Below are 25,875 nucleotides of genomic sequence, written 5' to 3'. Positions count from 1 at the left end.
GAACAGTAGGAGATCTAAATATTCTATGGAATTATGGTTATATTGACAGGTAAATTGGAGTCCGGCAGGGTTGGTGTTAAAGAATTCTAAAAATAAATTAATGCGTGTGGGGTCACCTTGCCAGATAAAGATTAGGTCGTTGATATAGCGGCGGTAAAAAATTATGTTTGATGAAAAGGGGTTGTCAGGAGTGAATTTTAGAAATTCTAGGTAGCCCATTGCTAGATTTGCATATGAAGGGGCAAATGAGCTACCCATGGCTGTGCCTGTTTGTTGGTGGTAATGGTTTCCTGCAAATGAAAAAACATTATGTTTTAAGATAAATTCTGCACATTGTATTAGAAAAGTCTGTTGGGCGATGGGCATGTCTGGATTTTGGTTTAGGAAGAATTTTAGGGCTGTGAGTCCAAATGGGTGAGGTATATTTGTATATAAGGAGGTGACGTCACAGGTTGACCAAAGGAAATCGGATTGCCAGTTTATAACTTTGAGGAGTTGGATGAGATGTTGGGAGTCCTTTAAATATAACGAAAGTGCCTGAACATGAGTTTGGAGATGTTGGTCAAGAAAACGAGATAAATTGCTGGTTGTAGATTCAATTCCGGAAATAATTGGTTGGCCTGGTGGTTTTATGAGTGTTTTGTGGATTTTAGGGAGAAAGTAAAAAAAAGGTGTTTTGGGGTGCTGATTTATAATGAAAGAACGTTCGTTTTTTGTTAAGACACCGTTGAGAAAAGCCGTATTGATGAATGTTTTAAGTTTATTGTTAAAATCGAAAGTGGGATCATGATCTAGCGGAGAGTAGTGATCAGTGTTATTAAGTAGTCGGTATGCCTCTTCTAGGTAATCAGCTCTGTTCCAAAACCCGATAAACCAACCTTCAAAGTAAATGAACGGCCCATGTATAGATTCTTGAGCGGTACCCATCCTGATACCCTATTCAAGGGGCATGATACAATTAATCACACTGGTCCTGAGGAAACCACCCCCCCCCCCCCCAATTCTTCCCCTACAGATGATCTAAGAGCCTCCCAGCTGAGTGTGCATGATTCACCAACACAAATTCCAGCTACTTGTTCAGATCCTTCCCAAACAGCCCAAGACCCCATGGTGGACACTCCCGACATAGTGATCTCACCCGAAACAAATACAATTACACCCTCCAACCCTTCAGATACAGCCCAAGCCGCAAGCCCATGTAGAGATGACAATCTTGACACCACCAGCACTATTGGCGGCCTCTTATGCTCTATCTCATGTATACTTTTATTATATACTGTTGGCATGTTTATATGTTTTTTAAAAAAACACTCATACTGTTATATTTTACCATTTTTACCGTTTTACACCTGAATCCATATGTATACATGTGCACATCCAGTGATATCTTTATACGAACATCCATGGCTAAAAGTTACATGAATTGTCTAGCTGCCACAAAAAATTGCTGAACTGGCGGAGCCTGGTTTTGAACCCAGGTTGCCTGTGTCAGAGGCAGCAACCTTGACCATTACACTATCCAGCCATTGCTGGTTATCCCACATCCCAGCCACTGCTGGGAATGTCGTAACTATCCCACTGGAGAGATTCACTTCCTGTGCAAAGTTAGTCACACCTCCTGTTACCAAATACTTCCTGTTGCCAAACATTTCCTGATTGGACTTCAGTCCTGTCAGTTTAACCTCTCTTCCCATTTAAAGCAAGCCTCACTTCATACTGACACAGAGGCGCTCAAACCTATTGCTTGACCCACTGAGGCAAGTTATCTTATACTTTATGCTTGCAGTTTATTTTAATCCTTTTTGTGTCCATATAAAGCTCTATATGCTGTCTGGGAATAGACCGTGGCCTATACCCAGCTCTACCATGTAACTGTTTCACTTTGAGACATACAATATGAACCCTCTAATCTGTGAGCATTAAGCCTTAGCTATTTGATTTCTGACATCTAAGCTTGTTTGCATGGCCCTGTGTTTATGTGGGCGGAAAATGTTTTTTTGTAGCAATGCTTTATGTAGCAATTATTTTATGTGTTCTCTACCAATTATCTGCTGCGCCAATTGTTGCAATTCTGTGGGTAGTTATTTTGTTTTTACTCCAGTTGTGCTCCCATTTTTGCCTGAGGAAGCGGGGTCACGCCCGCGAAACGCGTTGCATTTGTGGAGTTGAATAAATTATTTGACAATTCTGTTTTATTGAGACTGAAGTGAGTTTTTTCTTTTTTGTAAGAGGGAGGTGAATCCACCTTAACAACCCTCTCTCCTTTTAAGCGTTTTTTAAAACGTTTTACTCTACTCTGGCGCCTCTGTATACCGAGTTTTTGCGGATCTTCTAGTCCTCCCTGGGTGGAGGGGTGCATCCCCATCTACTATCTACAGAGAGCGACTTCTTAACCTGAGTGGGGTCAGGTCCTAATGCTCCCCACCTGCATTTAAAGTGGTTGCCTATGGGTAACCCGTGTTTGTGAGTATATATATATATATATATATATATATATATATATATATATATATATATATATATATATATGTATGGCTATGGTAGTACAAATTTTGGTAACTTAGAGTGCCCCCAAATCAAGGGAAGTTGTTTTGCTTTCTCCATGTCCATGGATACAGTGGTGCCACCCCTCCCCTACGTGTATGAAATTTATGTGGGGGATTATTTTGGTTCACTATTTGATTGAGTGAACCATAGTGGTCACGACTGTGCAATATGGAGTGGTTGATGGCTATTGCATCTTTCTGCGAGTTTTATTCACCTATCCGGATTTTTCTTGCTTCTAACCCTCTATTTATAATCTAAGAACCCCTTCTTTTAATATTTGGTATCATCTACATGTCCATTAACAGCTGCTGAGTGTCCAATTTGTTTTTAATTGATGTTTCACTACTATGAGTCACTGTCACTTTAAAAAATGACGACACAGTTTCAATATGCGAGGTTGGCCAGGTCTGACAATATAGGCATGATCGGTGGGTTTTGTAAGTATAACCCGCTCCCTTGCACCAATTAATGTGAACACTTTACCCAGGACTATGAGATGACAAAATGTCTCCTTTGTCCAACCTTTACCCAGAGTTGGGGTGAATTACTAGTACAGTATGTGCGGCAGACCTGTAATATAGACGCTCTGCCCCGTTGGTTTATGGGTATTGTAGTTTCCAACAGTGACGTCCTATAAGGACGCACTTACTTGATGCATGACGCCTGACGTGCCCGGCTTGGCCACCATCGCTACTCCAATCACGAGAGAGAACGACCGTTCCGGAAGAGGCGGGGCTTGTCTCCGTCATAATCCGGAATCAGTCGCCTCTCCGATCCAGGTGGAACGCAGCGTGACCAAGTGTCTCTGAGACACGAAACGGCCGTCGCTCTCCGCCATCCACACCCGCCACCCACCTCCTTTACCTCCACCGCTCCGCACCATGGTATGTTAACCATTTTTTGACTACTGCATGGAGTCCTATGTGATGCAATCTTCACTACTGCAATAAAAGACACGAATACTATAAGACGGAAGGTGCACGCATTTCTCTTCTTTATTACCATGATATGTATATATATGAATGTATGTATGTATGTGTATATATATATATATATATATATATATATATATATATATTTGTATTGAACTCTTCATTTTACCTGACAATACTGCACCATATTGGGCTCTCGATTCTCTTCTTGTTTTTAAGCATGCGCCTCCATATTCCTTTTTTGTGTGCCGCTGACCAGCAGTTCAAAGCAGCCGGGGTAGTGCCACACGCCCCCAGCCACCGCAACTGGGAGATGTAATCCATCAATGTGACTACATTTACTGGCTGGGAGATTTAGTACTGAGGTGTTTAGACTTGACTGTCTATTCTTCACAAACACTTCCCGCCCACCAGCAAGCTGTATAATATATACAGAAGTGCTGCAGTTACCATCAGCCTCTCCTGCCTCTTCCACTGTCCTTCACACTCTTCAATGTTTATTATGAAAACATTAATGGCAAGCAGGGTATCTCAGCAGAGAGGAGGGATGTGCCACAGCCTCCTTACTCCAGCACAGTATTATATAGGAGAGAACAGAGGCGCCAAAAGAATAAAAGGGGTTTTAAAGGAGCTTAAAAGCCAAAAATTTGGTAATTAGAGGAGGCAGTGGTGGACTTACCTCCTCCAAGCAGACACAACACGACTGTACATTCAGTCTATTTATTAACGAACTCCAGATAAAACAAAGCAACGCGTTTCACAGGTCAGCGCCAGCTTCCTCAGGCAATAGAAAAAGGGTTGCAGCATCTAGCAAAACAAACAACACTCGGCACCACTGACAACCTCCTTACTTGCTGGCAAACTTAAAGGGTGCCTGAAATAACATGCAATGCCCAGTTCCATTCAAGAGCAGATCAGCCCAACTGGGCAAAATGTTCATGTGATATTAGAACATAAACACCAAGAGAATCAATAGAAGTCATGTGGGTGTTTGGGGGTCTGAGAGGATAAGAAGGATCATCCCTGTATGACAGCACACGACCTATCTAATAAAAAATACATCAGTGCCTAGTTTGACTAGTTCAGCATTGCTATCAGGCCCGGTTCGCCCATAATGCCCAGTGAGGAAACTTCAGGCAGAAGTCTGAGGGAAGCACCAGGCAGAAACAGGAAGTGAAGAGAGTGCCTGTCCTACCTATACTGTGGGCAACTGTACCTGGCTAACCTATACTGTGGGCAACTGTACCTGGCTAACCTATACTGTGGGCAACTGTACCTGGCTAACCTATACTGGGGGCAACTGTACCTGGCTAACCCATACTGGGGGCAACTGTATCTGGCTAACCTATATTGGGGGCAACTGTACCTGGCTAACCTATATTGGGGGCAACTGTACCTGGCTAACCTATACTGGGGGCAACTGTACCTGGCTAACCCATACTGGGGGCAACTGTATCTGGCTAACCTATATTGGGGGCAACTGTACCTGGCTAACCTATATTGGGGGCAACTGTACCTGGCTAACCTATACTGGGGGCAACTGTACCTGGCTAACCTATACTGGGGGAAACTGTACCTGACTAACCTATACTGGGGGCAACTGTACCTATCTACCAATACCTATACCTTGCTACCGACCTATACTGAGGGTGTTTTTGGGGGGCTCACTGCAGCTATAATGTGCGGTGCAAATTGTTGAGTGCTAGAACCGGCCTTGATTTCCCAGCTAGTTAAACCCAACTTTTCAGTGGTGTGATGGGGATGTGCAGCCTGCTCCATAACCCAGAACTGATCATGTTTCTTGAACGCAGGCCCAATGCCTAGTTCTCATATGCTAGCATTAGGTTTTATGCATTTGCGAATGCCTTACATAGCAGACTTTGAACCATAGTTGATCACAGTCTTTCAGTCCACATACATAAAAAAAGTATCTGGACATTTGGGTGCTGGGTGAAGTCATTAAGAAGTCGTTAAGAATACCTTCAATTTTACCACTATATTACTACTGGGCGCTGGATAACGCCAATGTAATATTGGTAATTATACTGATACTTTACCACCACACTAATCCCAGCCCCCCCCCCCCCAAATACTCCTAATAATAACCTGCCCCTACCTCTCACACTAGCCCCTACTAACGTCCAACTCATTACACACACTCACACACACACACTGTACACACACTGTACACACACACACACACACACACACACACTGTACACACTGTACACACACACACTTTCCAATGTGAGGTTCACTGCACTTTTTTTGGGATGCAAATTTGTTTGCTAATTATAAAATACCCCCCTTTATTTACAAAACAAAATAACAATACAAATTCATAACATCATATTATGTAAGACAGATCATTGTTTATGCGTATACATTAAATCAAACTTTGTACAAGATAGATCTCTGCTTATGTCTATACATTAAATTGGTCTTTGTACACGTAGAATGCATTCAGAAAAAGTTTTTTCGCCTTTATAAGTTCTGTCATTGCCCATTCTTGGAATATGGACTTCTATACAATGGATGATACAGAGCTGAGTCATCATTATGATGCTGTTACCATAGACACTTTAAAGGAAACCTGACACCCGATATGCTGCATTATTTCTACTTACCTGGGGCTTCCTCCAGCCCCATGTGGGCTCTGTCGCCGCCTTCCCCGGCATCTCCGTTCTCCTGTGCTCAGCTATGTTACTTCTACCAGTTGTGTCCAGCCAAGCTCTTCTGCGCAAACATGGCCCAGCCACGAGCATGGCCCCCGTCACACTCCAGTGGCTGAGAGCATTCTGTGCCTGTGCAGCACTACTGAGCAGGTGCAGAACACTCCTGGTCACAGGAGCACAACGGGGGCGCATACGTGGCCGTCCCACGCATGCCGCATGTGCAGAAGAGCATGACTGGCCAAAGCAACACAGCTGAGCATGGGAGAATGGAGCGGTCAGGGTGGACAGCAATGGAGCCTATGGTCCACATGGAGTTGGAGGAAGCCCCAGGTAAGTAGAAATCATGAAGCATATCTTGACTCTGTACACTAAGTTTTGGGATTGAAATGCAAAACTAGAAACTATGGAGTTCCTTAATAGAAAATGTATGAGCTCCGCCCCTCACTAGAACCCATGACTATGACTATAGTGACCCTACAACAAATCATTACCCCACCCCCCACAACCAGTGCTGCCAACATTTCCCTACCCTCAATAACAAATGTGACCAACAAAACTGGCCAGTATTACCACATTCCCAGAAAGTGAACATCCCCTGCTCCCCCAACTCCTCCAGGCTCCTAAGGTCCTCCTTCTCCATGGTCAGGGAAGGGGGGCGCTGGAGATATTGGTATGCCCCTGTCCAAAAGTAGAAATGTCATATATAGATCCATTATTCTGATATTTATCGTGGAATAAAGGTCAGTTGGTAAGGACGTGGGACTCTTCCAAACCCACTAAGCTGTGGAGTCAAGTCCAACTGTTGTGGATCTACAGGACGTCTGAGGTTAAAATTCTGTAAGATGGTGGTGAAAAACAAGAACAGCTCCATTTTTGCAAGACCTTCACCAAGACAGATCCGCTTCCCTGTGTAGTCAAAGTGAGTGAGTTTAGTAAACTGTGCATGGTCATAAGAGGAATACTTATAAAAATAAAATGCATGGTTTGGCAATTCTTAAGTGTGCCCATACATCACTCAATATTGCGGCCCTATCGACTTTCTCATTCAATAATCTTATCGAATCAGAAGAGAGTCGGTACTGCAATATGGCTGCACAATCGATCCATTTTCTGTCTGAAATTGGTCAGGTGGATTAATCAAGAATGTCGGAAAAAACTGAAAAACCTCAATCACAAAGGCTCGATCAGGTGTGCTGCAGTAACGGCATTTGATATTGAAATAACCAATGGACAAGACGGACTCCCGTTTTCCCCCAAAATTTAATGTGTTCCCTCCTGTGCCCATGCTCTGTGTTTTAAAGCCGTACCTCTCTGCCGGCACGACTTCAGGCCTCCTTTGTTGTCTGCCATCACCGCGAGCACCTGTACAACGTGAAAGTTGTGCATGTGTGATGTCACAACATGTGCCGAGTCTTGTGGTATCGGCACTGTCGGTGATGGTGGACACTAGAGGAGGCCAGGAGCTGGTGAGACTTTAAAACACAGAGCACGGGCACAATTCACACTAGCGGGTCCCAGCAGGCAGCGGCATCAGGACAATTTCCAATAGACTACATGCTGAAATCTATTGGAAATCACTGGCCAGTCTATGGCCAACCACTACATCCCTCTCAGTCATCGGGTCCCAGCAAATGTGACTGTCCAATGTATGACCAATTCTGATTTAGTACACTTCTGATATAATAAACTACTTTTTCTGGTCCCTTCCTTGGAGTGAACTATAAAGGGGATGCTACTGTATCTGATAGAATCTACTGACTCTGAATCACACTGACTGGCTCCTGGCTAAATACATGGCTTTCCTGAGTGACAAGAACATAACTCCTAAAAAGTGGAAATAATGAAGAAACACTTAGATAATAGGCGATACTGCATGCAGCACACCCAGTGGCGTAGATAGATATAGGGCCCCAGAGCAACATTTTCAAGGGGCCCTCAGATGTAGGCACACTTAATCAATATCACCTGCCCCTACCCTATGGATATGAGTGAATTAGGCAATTTAAATTCTCATGCACACGGTTCATGGACACTGAGACAAATTCACAGGGTGGAGAAACACAAGAAAGTTAATGGTGAATACATTAACTACCATCTGGGTCCCCAATTCTCCAGGGTCCCATAGCAGCTGCTGTGACCTCTATGGCTATTGCTATGACCCTGAGCATGGCATGGGCCTAGGTGGAGGTACATACCTGCAGAGAAAGGCATATATCCATCATTCCGGTGGAACTTCCCATTCTCATCCAAAAAGTGCTCAGGATTGAACTGATCAGGGAATTTGAATTGCTTGGGGTCTCGAAGAACAGAGCTGAGCATTGGATACACAGTGGTGTCCTGGCAATGAGAAAATATATAGAATTAGCCAGTGTCTGTGTGTCTACTTAGAGAATCTATAAAACTGCACATGTTTGTTCTACATGTTTGTTTACTGAGCTACTGTAAGGAAGTCTGATAAGAAAAAAGCCTGATTTGCTTTTACTTTCTCCAGTTAAGAGCTGCTGGTTTATGCTACCACATGGCACATTTTCATTTATTTGTACATACATGATTCTGCTAGAAACATAAAATCCTTTTCGCATACACACATTTATACAATGCAGTGTAACCACCCACTGAGCATGCACAGCACTGGCTGTGTGCCTCCTCGATCATGCTCCCATAACCGGGGGCATTCTGCGCATGCGCAGTAGTAACTTTTACTTACCGTGCAAGTTCACAATGATCCTGGCCACAGGAGTGAGACGGAGGAGGCACGCAGCATGGGACCCTGCATGCAGCATTCAGAGGAGAACAGTGGATGAATGGAATAGTGCGGAATTATGGTCGTGGACCAGGAGGACTTTGGGGGGCTGGAAGAAACCCCAGGTAAGTGGCTGGCCACATTACTTCTCACTTACAGTGTCCTTTAAGAATAAAAATACTTGCAGGGTTGTTTCTAGGCATTTTGGTGCCACATGCAACCCCCAATTCCAAATCCAACTAATGAAACTAGCAGTTGAGTATAAGAACTCCATAAAGCCTAATGTGCTAAAAATAGCTCTGCGGTACCCCACTGCCCCATCCTGCAGGTGTAACCCTTAGTATCTGCCTGGTTTCTCTATGCCTAAAAACAGCCCTACCTACTTTGCTCATATCAAACTACTGAAACTGCCCCTCAGCCCAGCTCCTCAAATGTCAAGCTCTACAAGATCTCATTTAGACTTAGGATGACCTATCAATTGGAAGGGTGGAATATGTCAGGTGCTGGAGGTGGAGGTGCTCTCCATATCTCTAGATCTATTAGGTGGATTTGTGATTTCACAAGACAACAAGATGTCACATGTCCTAGCAGTGGCATGATGTTTAGGACTAGGGATGACCTGGAGTATGAAGGGGAGGACAATCACTTTGGACACAATGGCCTCAATTCACGGAGCATTATCAAACGTTTGTCAAACACTTTATCAAACGTTTGATAATTTACCTCATGGGTAAAATCTCATTTTAAATTCACTAAGGTGTTATATATTTATCGAATGTTTTACCGATAAAACGTTCAACAAATATATAACACCTTAGTGAATTCAAAATGAGATTTTACCCATGAGGTAAATTATCAAACATTTGATAAAGTGTTTGATAAACGTTTGATAATGCTCCGTGAATTGAGGCCAATATCAAACATATAACAGGTCCAAATTCTTCCCCACAGTATACAAAGAGTTTTATGGATTCCTATGTGGAAATGACCTCACTGTGCTCTGACTCCAGTAAAGTTGTGTAATGTAAAAAAAAAAATACTCCAATTTAGTAGATTATCACTTGTTACTGTAAGTTAGCAAACATATATAATATAATGGTGGATGCTTTTTCATAGTTACCTTTGGAATGATGAAGTCTCTGAAGTGCACATCTCGAATCACCTTGTGTGGAACTCCCAAAGGAAAGAGGTCAATGAATCTCTGAATTTCGTGGATGACAGCATCTGTATATGGCATGTGAGACCGATCTTCAATGCAAGGAGCCCGATGCTGGCCAATGACATCACCTATCTCTTTATGGATGCGCTCTGCCAAGATAAAAAAAAATGATTAAAACAGTTAATGGTCTGGTTTAAAGATTTGGAAGTACTTACAAACCTAATTAAAATATGCTCAAATCTTAGATGCTTCTTTGTTTTATCATCTAAATTAACTAGTAGCCTGCAAGTGCTCCAGGTCAGTTAATTTTAATATCTGCTTGTAGCCTGCAAGACATACGTATAAAATCACCGCCGGGAGACTTGGGCGCAGGATACAGCCGGCATATGGCTTACCCTGCTGCTGCACAAGTCCCAGCAGCGTTAATTACTATTCCCCCTCCAGGTCCACATGGATGGTGGGGAAGGATGTAATGCAGCTTCTTAGCTATTGCCGGAGGCCGAATTACAGTGTTTTAAAAGTAACTTCAGCTCCGTCTTCTGACAGCGCCACAGTTACTCACTGTGCGCCGCTATAGCCGTAATTCCTATTACGGCCTATGGTGGCACTGTGCTCGGCCTGCAAGTGCTCCAGGTCCGTTAATTTTAGAAAAGTTTATTTTGTTTCTTACACGTGAAACTTTGGTGGAGCGCACATACATTAAAACTGCCAGCATTTTGCAGCATAGCCTGAAACCACACAACACTGCGCATATAATAAAGGTTAATGGGATTTTTCCTTGCATATGTACATCTCTATTTTTCGTTCTGTCTTTGGCCCATATGCAATTACATTTTTCTCCAAAGTTTTTTCCTTGGACATAATTTTTCAGTTTCTATTTAAAGGGACTTCGAGCACCTCTCATGGGCATGCCTTTAAAGAGAACCCGAGGTGGGTTCTAAGAATGCTATCAACACACAGAGGCTGGGTCTGCATATACTGCCCAGCCTCTGTTGCTATACAGTGCCCCCCCAGGCCTCCCCTGCACTCCGCTTGCCCCCCATAAATCGTTGATCAATTGCTGTGCTAGCGACTCGCAGTGTGTCGCAGCCGGCTGTTTACCTTTGGTAATGTCACTCTCGCCGCTCCCCCGCCTCCTCTAGGTCGCCGATCCCCGCCTGCATCCCTTCCCTCCCCTATGATTGGAGGGAAGGGACGCAGGCGGGGAGTGGTGACCTGAAAGAGGCGGGGGAGTGGCGAGAGTGACACTACCAAAGGTAAACAGCCGGCTATGACACGCCGCGTGTCGCTAGCATGGCGATTGATTTATGGGGGCAAGCAGAGCGCAGAGGAGGCCTGGGGGGCACTGTATAGCAACAGAGTCTGGGCAGTATACGCAGACCCAGCCTCTGTGTGCTGATAGCATTCTTAGAACCCACCTCGGGTTCTCTTTAAGCCAGACGACTTCCAACAAAGACTTGCTATGACCCCTCTGGAGGAGCCTCTTGCAATGGCCATGCATGTCACTTCCTCTTCCTGCTTCATTCAGTGATGCACTTCTCTAACAGAGAAGACAGGGGTGACTGAGAAGTTATAACATAGCCAAGATGGCAGGCTATTCAGGCATCAAATGAAAGAGGAGAGCACAAGCTACGTATGTATCTTTATGTACGTATGCTAGGTATGCATCTTTAAGTACTTTGCAGTACTGGTCAGAGTCTTAAAGGCATGCCCATGAGAGGTGCTCAGAGTCCCTTTAAAAGATACCCAAACTGAAATGTGAGATAATGAGATAGATATGTGTATGTACAGTGCCTAGCACACAAATAACTATGCTGTGTTCCTTTTTTTTATTTCTCTGTCTGAAAGAGTTAAATATCAGGTATGTAAGTGGCTGACTCAGTCCTGACTCAGACAGGAAGTGACTACAGTGTGACCCTCACTGATAAGAAATTCCTCTTTTTATCTATTTCTTTCTCTCAGAAGCCATTTTCTGCTAGGAAAGTGTTTTATATTTGGAATTTCTTATCAATGAGGGTCACACTGTAGTCACTTCCTGTCTGAGTCAGGACTGAGTCAGCCACTTGAATACCTGATATTTAACTCTTTCAGGCACAGAAAGAAAAAAAGGAACACAGCATAGTTTTTTGTGTGCTAGGCACTGTACATACACATGTCTATCTCATCATGTCACATGTCATTTGAGGTATCCTTTAAATTAACTTTTTACCACTTTACAATTAATAAAAGTACCAAAAAGTAGGTGAAAAGTACTATGAAAATTATGTTGAGTATTTTCTTGCTTTCTGGTGGTTTAAAAGGAATCTTGTTGTCAAGGTGTGAAAATATCCCCTAGGAGAAAACTCAGTAGAAAAAGTTAGTTGCATATGGGCCTGTATGTGAGATTTTTTCTTTTTTGTTGTATGTTTACGGTCACATATATTCACTTATTCACTCTGTCCTCTTCTCCTATTAATTTATAATCACCTGCTGTGTCTTCTACACACCGGATGTCGGCAGACACAAAGACCCGACTTCTGGTGCATAGAAGACATGGCAGGTGATGTGCTAAAGGGTAAATAGTTATGTGATCATAAATGGCAGACTTGATTTGGGTGCGGCAAGGCATTCTAAAGGGTGGAGGCAGCATGACAGAAGGCCAAACAGGTAATATAACCTTATAGGAGCAGAGGACCCAGTGAATTTGTGATATACACTGGAGATCCGCTTTAATAAATCATAGAAACTATTCGTTTATAAAAAGGTGTGTGTTTTTAAAATAAAAAATAAGTGTAGTTTTCCTGTAGGAACATCACAAACCTTCAACATCTGGATGCTTGAGGAGAATCATGAGACCATATCGCAGTGTAGTACTGACGGTTTCTGTCCCTGCACCAAACAAATCTAATGTGGTGTTCAGAATACCCTCCATGTGAAATTCGGATTCTTGCATGCTTTCTTCCTGAGAAATTGAATGGAAAAGTTTTCATGTTAAAACAAATTTCTCACAGCTCAGACAGGAGAGAAAATAAAAAAGTTAATTTATTGTTGTCAAACTTGATTCTATACAATAATTCTATCAAGGCTTGCCTAATGTTGGTTTCAAGCACGCCATTAGATTGCAGTTAGAGACCAGTTTTATAGCTGACAGTATTCAGAAGCCCTCCAGTCATCCTGTGCCAGCGCCATCACTCCGCGATCCTCTTGTCAACTGTATCAGCCTTCGATCAGCTGTATGCATGGACCCGGGCTGCACACCTCCTCATCGAGCTCCCATGCACAGCTGCGTTCTGCGCATGTGCAGTATGGAAATACGTTACTGCTCAAGTGCAGAATGCTGCTGGCTATGGGAGCGTTTTCAGGAAGGATTCGGCAGCCCAGGGTCATGCATGCGCAGAAGCTTGCGACTGGCCACGACTGGCCAGCTTTGAGAGTGTCACTGTTGCTGACTGGATGGTCTCAGAAGGATGGTGTAGGCACAGGATGACTGCAGGGGGCTGCAAGAAGCCCCAGGTAAGTTAAACTGCTTTTTTTTCTTTAGGCTTAAAATTCTCTTTAAGACCATACCTCATTCCCAGCCTGAAGAAGATGAAGGAGTTGCCTGTTGGCTGCGCACAGAGTGTCACCTCCTATAGCATCTTGTTAATGCAAGTCAGGAAAAGTGTGGTCATGTTAACAGGTACATATTATGCTGTGCTTTATAACAACCATATAGCATTGCAATACATTAGGGGACTTTTGAAGATGATTTTTATACTCGCTTAAGCAGGAACGGCCCTAGACTTTTTGCCGCCTGAGGCAAGTTCTGAAAGTATCCTTCAGAGGATATTCAAACCCTAGTTCACGTCTTCATCACATCACAGCTGGACTATTGCAATACTCCTTATGCAAGCCATCCAAATAATGACCTGTTTCACCTGCAGCTGGTTCAGAATACTGCTGCATGGCTGTCAGCAAGCCAACTCCATCATTGTCCCATAACATCAACCCTTTGATCACTCCACTGGCTACCCATAAAAATGGAAAATCTTCTTCAAAATTGGCCTACTAACATTCAAATCTCTACATGTTCTAGGGCCTGAATACCTGAAGGATTTCTTGGGATGGCTTCATACCTCTCACAACCTAAGATCAACAGGATCGAAAAGCTTGACCTCTCTCAGGGTCCAACTGAAAACTTTTGGAGCTAAAACCTTCTGTCATACTGGCCCTTCCCTCTTGAATGCCTTGCCACACCCATTTATGCCATCCCCTACCGTGAGATGGTTTAAATCAATACTGAAAAGCCACTTATTAAGCTTGGCATCTATGATCACGTAACTTTTTCCCCTGTCACAAACTACAACTATGCACTGATCTGAGACATGCTTATGGGGTTTGGGTCTATCAGGATAAAAGTGCTTTACAACACATGTGCTACTGTGGTTGTAGAAACAGAAACACACCTGTTTCTTCAGTACATGGGGAGAGACCATGTTTCATTATACATATGATATAACATAATATAATCATAAACATTTTTGGCACCTGATTAGCAAATAAGGGCCATAATGTAAACTCACCTGTTCCATCTTAGTCAAAAAGCAATCAATGAAATCTCGAGGACAACTGGGATCCAATGTCTCTTTATGCATCTTCACTTGTTCCGCTATAAATTCCTTCATGTCATCTGTAGCTTTAAAAAGGTTTTGATGAGGTCCTGGCAGCTTTCCAAACAATTTTGGAAACATGTTGTACATCTAAAAGGTATTCGTAAAGCAATGTCAATGCATGACCAGAATAATTATCCAATTAAAAAACATTTATATTGTAGCTGGGGCAGAGAACAGCCCTGTGCTTACCTGACCCGAAAATGAGCTAAAGCCCTTAAAGGTTTCATTCAGAAGACCCAGAAGCTGGAGGAACTTTTTGTCTTCATACTCAAATCTGTTTCCGAACACAATTGAGCAGATGATATTAGAAACTGCTTTGGAAAAATAAAATGTTGGATCCAGTGGTTGACCTATAAGAGATACAGTAAAGATGCCCCAATTAATATGTTTGAAAAATTACGTATATATGTATAGGGCAGTGGGCACTGGCGTGACTACAATTCATTTTGATGGGGCCCCCCTCATTGTCTACACCCCTTCCGTTGCCTCTCCTTGGTGCCCTTCACAGCCTTTGGCCCATCTTACAAGAGTCATAGAACAATTGTGGCCATCATGATCTTCATACCCATAACACGTATAGCCACACAACCGCTGATGTGAATTATAGTCCCCTGTATCAGATGAAGGGAAGGTTAGTAGTTGGGGACCCCTACAGCTCTGGGCCCCCTTGCAGTAGTTACACCCTTGGTATAGGAGCATTAATGAAATACAGAAGAGAGAGTTGTGGATGGTCTGGACATGGTTTCCTCAAAAGTTAATCTGGGACAGCACGGTTACTACTAGGAAAGATTATGTATTGTGCTGTAAATACCTATCAAAGTCTAACAATTTTGATGTCGGTCCTTTCTAGAAACCACAAAGGTTCCGTCGGCATATGAAAAATAATACCGAGCAATTTCTCCTACTACACTTACTGATGAATTGTGTTGATCGTGATGGATAATTGCGCTTTTTGTTAATTTTGTGTAATCTTTGCAATTATGATTCTGATCATAACTACACTACTTAATTTAGTGAGATTTTTGAAAAATTACGTTCAAAGGATCCACTAACGTGTGTGTATATGGGAATCCATTTTTACACACATTTTTGCACAAACACATTGAAGCTTGTGGTAATGAGAATGAAGCAAGTCGTTTTGGCGAGCGAACTGCACCGCATTGCACCTGACCTGGTCGCTGCCATAGACATAATGTTATAATGCCTATGGCCGCACAAGAATCATTTCCCAAGATCTGGCGATCACAGGACCCAAAATTACTTCTCCCTCTGAGTTGCTACAACTCGGTTGGGGAATAATGTCATCCGTAATTTGCGCGGCAGGCAGCAGCAGGGTGAGCCGTAATTTGGCTCACCCTGCGCCAAACAGACCGGGCGGCGAAACACCATAAGAAAAAACTTTTTGCACAAATGCATTGAAGTCTATGGGCAAAAGAATGTTATATTTTTGCAAAATTACAAGTCACTGCAAAATTATGCATCACAATTATGATTACATGCAAAATTAAGTTTACAATATTTTTTTAATCTTCTGTTACGATTTTGCATTATAGATTTGAATTTCACTGTGAGATTGCTACTATGCAAAATTCGAGGTAACCACTATAATTAATGAATCATTTTGGGTCCTGTAAATGGGTCCATAGTGGTTCAAATACTTGAACCTATTTGTATTACTTACAAGTGGATTTTCTGAATTCCTCAACAAGGAACTGGGCCTCTTCCTGGATTCTTGACTCGATGCTTTTTTTACCCATCCCAAAATTTCGCAGGACCATCAGAGAAAATCTTCGCATCTGTTTCCAGCGTTCGCCATTACTTCCGACCAATCCTGAAAATATAATATTCAGTAACGTGAATTGCAGCTAGTTAGATATTCCCTTTTTATGATAAAACGTAGATATATATGGACAATATAGGGCAGCATTCATTAAAACACATGAAAAAGAGAAAAGACCGAGAGCCCAAAATAGTGTAGTATGTTTTTGTAGGGGATGAGATTAATGAAAGTAAGTAATATACTCACAAGTCAGGGTTGCCTCAAGAGCAACCACTGTAAACGCAGGTGGGGAGAACAAGCCTGTCCCCACTCAGGAGTAAAACGTCGCTCTCTGTGGATAGAGGAATTGTAGGGCAGGTCACCCTTCCACCAAGGGTGGACTTCTGAATGTAAGAAGGTGTACAGAGGCGCCGGAAGTATAAAAGTGGCTAAAAGGTTTTAAAATGTTTTGGTCGCGGTGGTGGACCGGCCGACCACAAACGGACAACAAGGCTGTTGTTTTTAAATAAATATACATAAAATTTATTCAGAAAGCTCCCAGCAAATAGTCGCAACGCGTTTCACGGGTAGCAACCCGCTTCTTCAGGCAATAGGGGGCAGGAGCAACAACACAGCGTGAAGTCTGGATGAAGCTTGGCACCTCTGTGATGTGGTGCCAGAGGTGCCAAGCTTCATCCAGACTTCACGCTGTGTTGTTGCTCCTGCCCCCTATTGCCTGAAGAAGCGGGTTGCTACCCGTGAAACGCGTTGCGACTATTTGCTGGGAGCTTTCTGAATAAATTTTATGTATATTTATTTAAAAACAACAGCCTTGTTGTCCGTTTGTGGTCGGCCGGTCCACCACCGCGACCAAAACATTTTAAAACCTTTTAGCCACTTTTATACTTCCGGCGCCTCTGTACACCTTCTTACATTAAAACACATGAGGTGTTTACCTTTGTGATTACGGTTTCTGGCACAGTTCATTCATTCAGGTATGGAAACATTACTTTTGATTTCCAAATTAAAAAATAAATAAAAAATAAAAAAAAACACATTTTGGATGCTACTATAATGACTTCTTTAGTCACTCCAATAAAGCGGGCTTGTCAGCCATAAAATCAAATTCCATTTACCTAACGCTCTGTGTTTATTATGCAGTCTACAAACCGACTCTGCATTGCATGCATTTCCATATAATCATAAATGTTTCTGCTGTAATACATCATATCTCAGTCAACTTGGCTCTATTATGGTACATTGCCAGGGAGAGGGAAGCTTGTTATCTCCGCTCCCACATTCCTGCTCCCTACTGATTGGCTGAGTGCAGTTCGGTGTGACAGGAGGCTGAGAAGGGAAATACACCTCACCCCTCTGCAGAAGCTGTTGAAATATGATCTATGTTGTGCTCACATGTGTTTACAAAGCAAGCTAGATATGACAGTGCAGTTTCTTGGAATATAAAAAAGAGTAAGGAAGGAAATTATATACGCATTGACTTTGTCAGAGGTAAACAGCTTTCTCTTTGTTTACTATATAAAATCAATTGAAATCAAAATATTGGGTTGTTTTGTTACAGATTCCTTTTAAAAAAACTGAGCAGTGGATGTCACAAATCTTAAAGGACCACTATTGTGACAAATTGTAAAGTATATATTTTCTTCCATAGTAAAATGCATCTTAAATTACTTTTCTTAGATTTTAGACTAGGTTATCTCCTCTTGGGGTTTTTTCAGTATTCCCTACTTTCTTTACAAAACTCCTCTATGGCAAGAATCTCTATAAGGATGCCAGCTGGCCTCCCCACTAGCTTACACACTAACTTGGCACATGGAGTGAGCAACTGCCATTCAGTAAGTGCTTTTGAAAATAAAGAAAACCCTGATAATTCCCCCCCCCCCCCCCCCCCATGCGAAGATGGACTAGTTTAAAACCAAAATCAGATGTTTACTGTCTATTGTAGGTAACAGTGAGATAGAAACATTTCATTTATAGTGCATTCTAAAAAAAAAACATTTTATACATATGCATACACATGGATTTACAATTTTACAATTTTTCTTAATTGTGGTCCTTTAACCCCTTAACCACCCTGGCGTTCTATTAAATTTGCCAGGGTGGAGGCGCAGCACTAATTGTTGATGAGTTTTTTTGTTTTTTTTTTAAATCCCTGCAGTGTCCCCCCAGCGTCTTCGTTCGTCGCCGGCGTGAAGACCCGTCCGGAAATCCCGTTCTGAACGGGATTTCCTTTAGGGCTTCCCCCGTCGCCATGGCAATGATCGAGAGTCCCGATCCACCCCTCAGCGCTGCCTGGCACTGATTGGCCAGGCTGCGCACGGGGTCTGCGGGGGGCCCCTCTTTCGCGTCGGATAGCGGCGCATCGGCGGCAAGCGGCAGCGATCGTTCCGAACACGCAGCAAGTTTAAAAAAAAATATGAAAATCGGCCCAGCGGGACCTGAGCGGCGCCCTCCGGCGGTAATGGACGAGCTGAGCTCGTCATTTCCGCCAAGGAGGTTAAGGACCCCCTAGTGACCAGGCTATTTTTTACAATTTAGTGCTCTGCAGCTTTAAGGGCTCACTGCAGAGCACAACAACATGGCACACTAAAGACCTCCCCCCACGCACACACCTCTTTTTCAGCCCACAACAGAGTTTTCTTTTGGTGGGTTCTGATCGCTGCTGCAGGCTGCTTTTGTTTTTATTAATTAATTGTTTATTTTTTTTAAATACAATTTTGTATTTTTTTTAAACTACACCCCCTCCCTCCCTCCGCCAGCCACTCCTAGCAATCGGCTTTCATAGACATCTGCTTATCAGAGCCGAACGCTCTCTGTGCCTCTCAAGTGCACCCAGTACAGCCCTACCGTAGAGCGCATGGCTGTACAATGTAAATAGATGGTGGTTTCGCAGTCTAGCAGTCTCCTAGCGGTGATCGCCGCTGGCAGACCGATGATGGAGCTCTGCTCTGTCATTCTAGCGAGGATGCACGTGCATCGACGCGCACAATCTCCTGCAAAACACGCCCCCCCAGGACTGCACACCAATTGGCGTGGTGTGGTCTTTAAGGAGTTAAAACACAACACAGTTCCTGCTGGGTTAGACCACTGAGTAGTACAGCTATAAAATCTAGGTTAGTAGTACTTACCATGTCCAGCACTAAGCTTTTCCAGTAAAGGCATGTGTCCCCGGGCACTAAAATCCTCTGCATGATTGACAAGGGCCTCTTTCACAACATCACAACTGCAGAGCACCACGACTGGTTTAGCGCCCATATGTATTGTATATACTGGTCCGTACTTCTCACTGAGCTGCAGGAGGGAACAGATAAGTACAGAACAGATAAGTTTGCAGATCACTGCCCTAGATACACTGTGCACAGAATTGTTAATGATATGAAACAAAAAAAAAGGAATGATCTTATGGCCTAATCTAAGTCATACAAACAAAGTCACATTATTAACAGTTCAAACTCAGAATACACCCATTTCTGAGATACCACTGCTACCGGTGTAGCAGCCAATTGCCCTGGAATTCCTGAATCAGTATCAGGTTCTGAGAACTTTCGGCCACTGGAATGTACTGTATACCATACTTTGTTTTTTACCTAAAGTGAATTACTTTTTATACTGGTTGCTAATATGACAGACAGGGCCGGATTTTTTGTGAAAGGCCACATAGGCCCAGGGCCTTGGGCAGCTGCAGCCCAAGTAGGCAGCTGGTCATGAAGAAATGGTCAATACATATGAAAGATGAGGCTACAAATGGGGATAAGAACAAGATAAAGGGAAGCTAATGTCCATGCAAGCTGTTCAAGAAAGAGAGGGGCTGCAGTACATGGATACATATGGAAGAGGGGGCTGCACATGGAATGGGAGGGGCACTGCTGCACAAGGAAGTGGAATCACAACACATTTGGCCTAGGGGCAGAGAAAGTATAAATCTGGCATTGATTGCAGAATTTAAATATAATGGTTCTCATAGCAAAGTCCGGTGTGCCACTTATTCACACGCTCATAACTTTCTGTTCTCTGGACCAATGATGTCACTAGTCCAGTGAACAGCTGTTGTACAAAGTTTTCAGATGGCAATTGTATTGGTATTCATGCCACTGACATAGTTGTGTAACGTGCGTTGCTAGATAACATGTTATGCTATTTGTATAGCACCCATTACACTAGCAGCATACAAGTTACCAAGGTAAATCAAGATGCACTTAATGCCCAACCTACGCTATGTCAGTGGCGTAATGTCTGTTAAAATTACTGTGCACTACCTGCACTCAGAAATGTTACTATATTTAGTGAATATGTCCCTATCTGTGATGCTATTTATTTTTACAATATTAATTTATAAATTATTTAGTAAAGCCCGTTGTAAAATCTCTTCCTGATTTACATTTTGAAATTTAGCACAGGTAGCAATTTCTTTTGTCCTGGCAGATGATCTCTGCAAAATGTTCATTAACTGAGAGTCAGAGGGAGACCCTATTAGAAAAAAAAAGGTAAAGATTTCCCATGAAAAATGGGGTAGCAGCTACTGATTAGGATGAAGTTCAATCCTGAGTTAAAGGAATGTAGTAAGAAGAATATGGAGGCTGCCATATTTATTTCCTGTTAAACAATACCAGTTGCCTGGCTATCCTGCTGATCTATTCGGCTCCAATAGTGTTTGAATCACACCAGAAACAAGCATGCAGCTAATCTTGTCAGATCTGACAATAATGTCAGAAACACCTGACCTGCTGCATGCTTGTTCAGGGTCTATGGCTAAACGTATTAGAGGCAGGATAGCCAACTATCCTGCATAACTAAACATGTGTACACACATCCAATTTTGATAGGCCAATTTTACCACTTCCATGTAGTATGAGAGCATACCTACACAATCTGTTCATAGTATTAAAAATCTGTTGACCCTCATACTACAAGGAAGTGGTAAAATTGGCCAATGAAATTGGACATGTATACTCACCCTAAGCCTACTGCTGGCAGCATTAGCGGAACATACCTTGTTGAGTGACTTGAACATCTCTTTGCCATTCAGTTGCAGCATATTGCCAACAAGCGGCAGCGGGATTGGTCCTGGGGGCAGCCTTCCTTTACCCTGATTCCGCCTAGAGTGTACGATGCTGAAGATCATAAAGACCACACAGGCAATTAACAAGAGAGTACTTGTTATAAAGAACTCCATGCTGGTGCTGGGTTCTGCTGTACTGATACTGGTGCTGGGTTCTGCTATACTTGTGCTGGTGCTGGGTTCTGCTATACTGGTGTTGGGTTCTGCTGTACTGATGCTGGTGCTGGGTTCTGCTGTACTGATACTGGTGCTGGGTTCTGCTATACTGGTGCTGGGTTCTGCTGTACTGATGCTGGTGCTGGGTTCTGCTGTACTGATGCTGGTGCTGGGTTCTGCTGTCCTGGAGTCTGGAGTTATGCTATACCTGTTCTGAGTCTGTCAATCTTATTTATAGATGCAGCAGCTGAAGAGGGCTGAATTTGGCACAATGCGGAATTTGCTTCTGCAAGTTAACCAACAGCCAGATTTTCTGTTTGTGTTCCAGGAAGGTGAGTCGAGTTCTTTTCTCGAGATTAGAGGTCCGTTATATTAGATTACATCACTCACCTGCGAATAATGAGTTTATGTGAGCAATAAATCTATCTAATGCCTGTCTGGTGCACAAGGATAACCAATATATACAGTAATGTACTGGGATGAGAATCCAGCTGCATTGTGGTGCTATTATTGTTTAAATGAATTAAAGGTTTACACATCTTCGACATAAAAATGTATCACTATTATTTGTTTTATTTTACATTTATATAGTGAAGACATTTGCCTCATTTCTGACTAACTGTCCTTTAGAGGAGCTCTCAGTCAAATCCCTGCCATAGTCATAGTCTAATATCCCTACCATAGTCTAAGGCAATGTTTGGAGGGTCCAGAAAACTTATACTAATATCAGTACACTTTTGGGAGATGCCAAAATGCCTGGAGGAAACCCACACAAATACAAGATCCATGGAGATATAGGCCTGACTGTGGGTTGGCTGAGGAGGGGGAGGGGGGTTGAAAATTTTATTTATGATGCAATATTTAGCCCCCCAGTATAGGTAACCAGTTATAGGTGCCCCTGTGTATTTTAGCCAGCCATAGGTGCCCCCAGTACAGGTTAGACAGCCATAGGTGCCCCCAGTATAGGCTAGTCAGCCATAGGTGCACCCAGTATAGGCTATTCAGCCATATGTGCCCCCAGTATAGGTTAGCCAGCCATAGCTACCCCCAGTTTAGGTTTGTCAGCCATAGCTGCCTCCAGTATAGGTTAGTCAACCATAGATTCCCCATTAAAGGTTAGTCAGCCATAGGTCCGTTCCCCCTCCCTCCCGCAGGCTGTGGCAATATAGAGGAGGGGGGAGCAGCACCACAAAGGGACTGAGCCACCGGGAGAGGGACCTGACTCCTTCCTCCCTCTCCTCGGGTCCCCCTCCATTGAAGAGATGTCCGGCGGCAGGGTGTTAACAATTACTCTCCTTCTAAGCTCCAGGCAGAGTTCACTTGCCGCCGGCCTGCTCTGTACAGCACCACTCACAGGAAGTGAGTGAATTAAGTATGTGATGCTCTGTGGATTTTGCTTGTTTGCCCTCTGAGCAAGAAATGAACAATTTACAATTGTACTGTAGGTTTACTGTTGTGATAATAGAATAGAATAAAATCATAAGAGCCCTCAAAAACCCAGTCCCCCTCAAAAAAACAGTTTGATGAGTGCTGTAATAAGTGCAATATGTATTTGATTCCCTATCAAACACCAAGATTTTAGGCTCCCAGGTATCTTCACTGTATGCAGGGAACGAGCTGAGGGTAGGAGCACCCTCTGTAAGGGAGTGCACCTAATAACAGCTTGTTACCGGACCTTAAAAAAAATACAAAACACAGGCTCCCCCCTCACGCTAGGACATTTAAATACTTGAAGATATAATAGAGAGGTGCTGAAAGGGGTGTGGCAAGCAAAACAGCAAAGTTAAATGAACTTCCACACACTCATGCGCACACAGTTTGCTGTGTATGTACCAAGCACACCCAGCTCGCTAGTGTGTGCGCATGGTACGTATGTACTGTAGGTATTAGCAGTTCTCTTGCAGGATTAGTTAGATGCACTATCTGTTCTAGGGAGGACGGTAAGGATATGTGCTCCTATTCCTTGGATAGGTTTTGATGCGCTGAATGCATGCATGTTTGTGCTATTAATGACACAGCAGGGGCAAATCCAGGATTTCCAGGGGGGGGGGTTCCTGATAGCGGCGTGTGGGCGTGGCCAAAACATGGTGTGGGTGGAGCCAAATACGAGCAGTTTCTAAGCTAAATTGCACTCCCCCCAGTATAGATTAGATAGGTATATGTCCCCCAGTATAGGTTAGATAGGTATATGCCCCCAGTATAGGTTAGATAGGTATATGCCCCCAGTATAGGTTAGATAGGTATATGCCCCAGTATAGGTTAGATAGGTCTATGCCCCCAGTATAGCTTAGATAGGTCTATGTCCCCAGTATACATTAGATAGGTCTATGTCCCCAGTATACATTAGATAGGTCTATGTCCCCAGTATACATTAGATAGGTCTATGTCCCCAGTATACATTAGATAGGTCTATGTCCCCAGTATACATTAGATAGGTCTATGTCCCCAGTATACATTAGATAGGTCTATGTCCCCAGTATAGATCAGATAGGTCTATGTCCCCAGTATAGATCAGATAGGTCTATGTCCCCAGTATAGATCAGATAGGTCTATGTCCCCAGTATAGATCAGATAGGTCTATGTCCCCAGTATAGATCAGATAGGTCTATGTCCCCAGTATAGATCAGATAGTCTATGTCCCCAGTATAGATCAGATAGGTCTATGTCCCCAGTATAGATCAGATAGGTCTATGTCCCCAGTATAGATTAGATAGGTCTATGTCCCCAGTATAGATCAGATAGGTATATGTCCCCCAGTATAGCTTAGATAGGAATATGGCCCCAGTATAGGTTAGATAGGTATATGCCCCCAGTATAGCTTAGATAGGTATATGCCCCCAGTATAGCTTAGATAGGTATATGCCCCAGTATAGTTTAGATAGGTATATGCCCCAGTATAGCTTAGATAGGTATATGCCCCAGTATAGCTTAGATAGGTATATGTCCCCAGGTCTCCTATGTTAGAGGCAGAGTCCTCAACCAGTACTCTATCCAGCCACTGTATAGAGTTTCCTCCCCCCCCCCCCCCCCAGATACTGGGATAATGACTTGCTGAATGTGTGATAAAATGCTAAAAGCTTTAAGCCTGAAGGATCAGAGACAGGGTCAGTAAGCATAAGGGAATGTATGTACAGTATGTGTATATGACATACATACATTCTGTGATTCCATTCCTGACTGTCTGACCCCTGTCCCTGCAGGCTTCTTCCAGCATTTAGCATTTTATCACACAAGTACAAGTACAGTATGTTAGGGACCATGAGACCCTCTAAGCTACAGTAATTCCACCCCCCCCCCCAGTAATCTCCCCCCCACCCAACAACAGTAATGCTCCCAGTAACAGTAATCCCCTAACTTTCCCCCCCCCCCAGTAACACTCCTGCCCCCACCATAAACACAAAGTGAGTCAGTGCAAATATCTTAACTCCTTACCAGCAGTGAAGGAGTTAATGAAGAAAGCTGAGCTGAAGAGAGGTGAATGAATCTCCGGAGGAGGAAACGACACAACAGAGCGGCTCACACTAAGGAATGCCTGGCATGTGAGCAGAGTGTCTGTCCCGTTCTGGCTGGCTGCTTCATATGCTGCTGTATTCAAGCCACCCGCGCTAGCCAGGCAGCATGTGACAGCTACTCCATGCTAGGGCAATGAGAGAAGAGGCAGCATGTGTATAGGGGGGCGGAACAGGAAAGAGAGAGACACTCGGGGAGACATGGGAGTCGGCTCTCCACCAATCAGGCACCTGTATATTCGTGCCAGTCCGATCATCAGCACTCAGCGTGATCTATTCCAGCCAGGCCTGACTCAGACTTCCCGGGGCTCTTGTGACCTCATCCCTGCTGCATGTAAGCTGCGTGCAGCATGTAATGACGTGCGCTCGCTGACACCAGACTCTCAGGCAGAGAGAGGAGATAACAAAACAATGCCCCCACCAAGCTACGCCCCTGGCTCGGGGGAGGGTTCCAGACACTCGGAACCACCCCTTCCGTGCGCTAGTGCACAGGGCCACAGTTTGGACACATACGACACTGGGATACCTCTGCGCTGTGTATGTGTCTACGCAAGAGACTTTATTCTTGTAACAAAGATCCCAGCTTTTAACTTAGCTGTAGGGGCAGCACTGATTGCTGCATGATTTTTGTGAATCGATTCACATGAGGATTTGCAAGATGTGCGGAAGTTCATTTTGACTTTGTTG

General features: G+C 43.5%; 1 protein-coding gene across 3 annotated transcripts; it reads right to left on the bottom strand.

Annotated features, from left to right (window-relative positions):
* Positions 1-5,845: 5,845 nt before the first annotated feature.
* On the bottom strand, positions 5,846-25,618 carry LOC137528946 (cytochrome P450 2G1-like). 3 transcript variants are annotated; one of them, XM_068250750.1, is made up of 10 exons: positions 25,112-25,618; positions 21,455-21,575; positions 19,593-19,755; positions 16,369-16,518; positions 14,877-15,037; positions 14,598-14,774; positions 12,856-12,997; positions 10,018-10,205; positions 8,350-8,491; positions 5,846-7,060 (listed from the first exon to the last, which is right to left on the bottom strand). In XM_068250750.1, the coding sequence occupies exons 2-10, from the start codon at positions 21,497-21,499 to the stop codon at positions 6,879-6,881; spliced, it is 1,350 nt and encodes a 449-aa protein (XP_068106851.1). In that variant the 5' UTR covers positions 21,500-21,575; positions 25,112-25,618; the 3' UTR covers positions 5,846-6,878. The 3 variants fall into 3 exon arrangements, with proteins under 3 accessions (XP_068106851.1, XP_068106852.1, XP_068106850.1); XM_068250751.1 differs by lacking the exon at positions 21,455-21,575; XM_068250749.1 differs by lacking the exon at positions 25,112-25,618 and having other exon boundaries at positions 21,455-21,637.
* Positions 25,619-25,875: the final 257 nt, after the last annotated feature.

This window comes from Hyperolius riggenbachi, chromosome 8 (genome assembly GCF_040937935.1).
Source record: "Hyperolius riggenbachi isolate aHypRig1 chromosome 8, aHypRig1.pri, whole genome shotgun sequence".
NCBI lineage: Eukaryota > Metazoa > Chordata > Amphibia > Anura > Hyperoliidae > Hyperolius > Hyperolius riggenbachi.
Note: the sequence above shows the minus strand (reverse complement) of the source record. Positions and strands in the feature narration are given on the sequence as shown.

Excerpts from the sequence above, each read along its gene's own strand:
- LOC137528946 (XM_068250749.1), bottom strand. The coding sequence starts at position 21,637 with ATGGAGTTCTTTATAACAAGTACTCTCTTGTTAATTGCCTGTGTGGTC. Across the intron at positions 16,519-19,592 it reads AAAGCTTAGTGCTGGACATG|GATTGGTCGGAAGTAATGGC; the intron begins GTAAGTACTACT and ends TTATATTTTCAG. Across the intron at positions 8,492-10,017 it reads GAGACTTCATCATTCCAAAG|GACACCACTGTGTATCCAAT; the intron begins GTAACTATGAAA and ends TCTCATTGCCAG.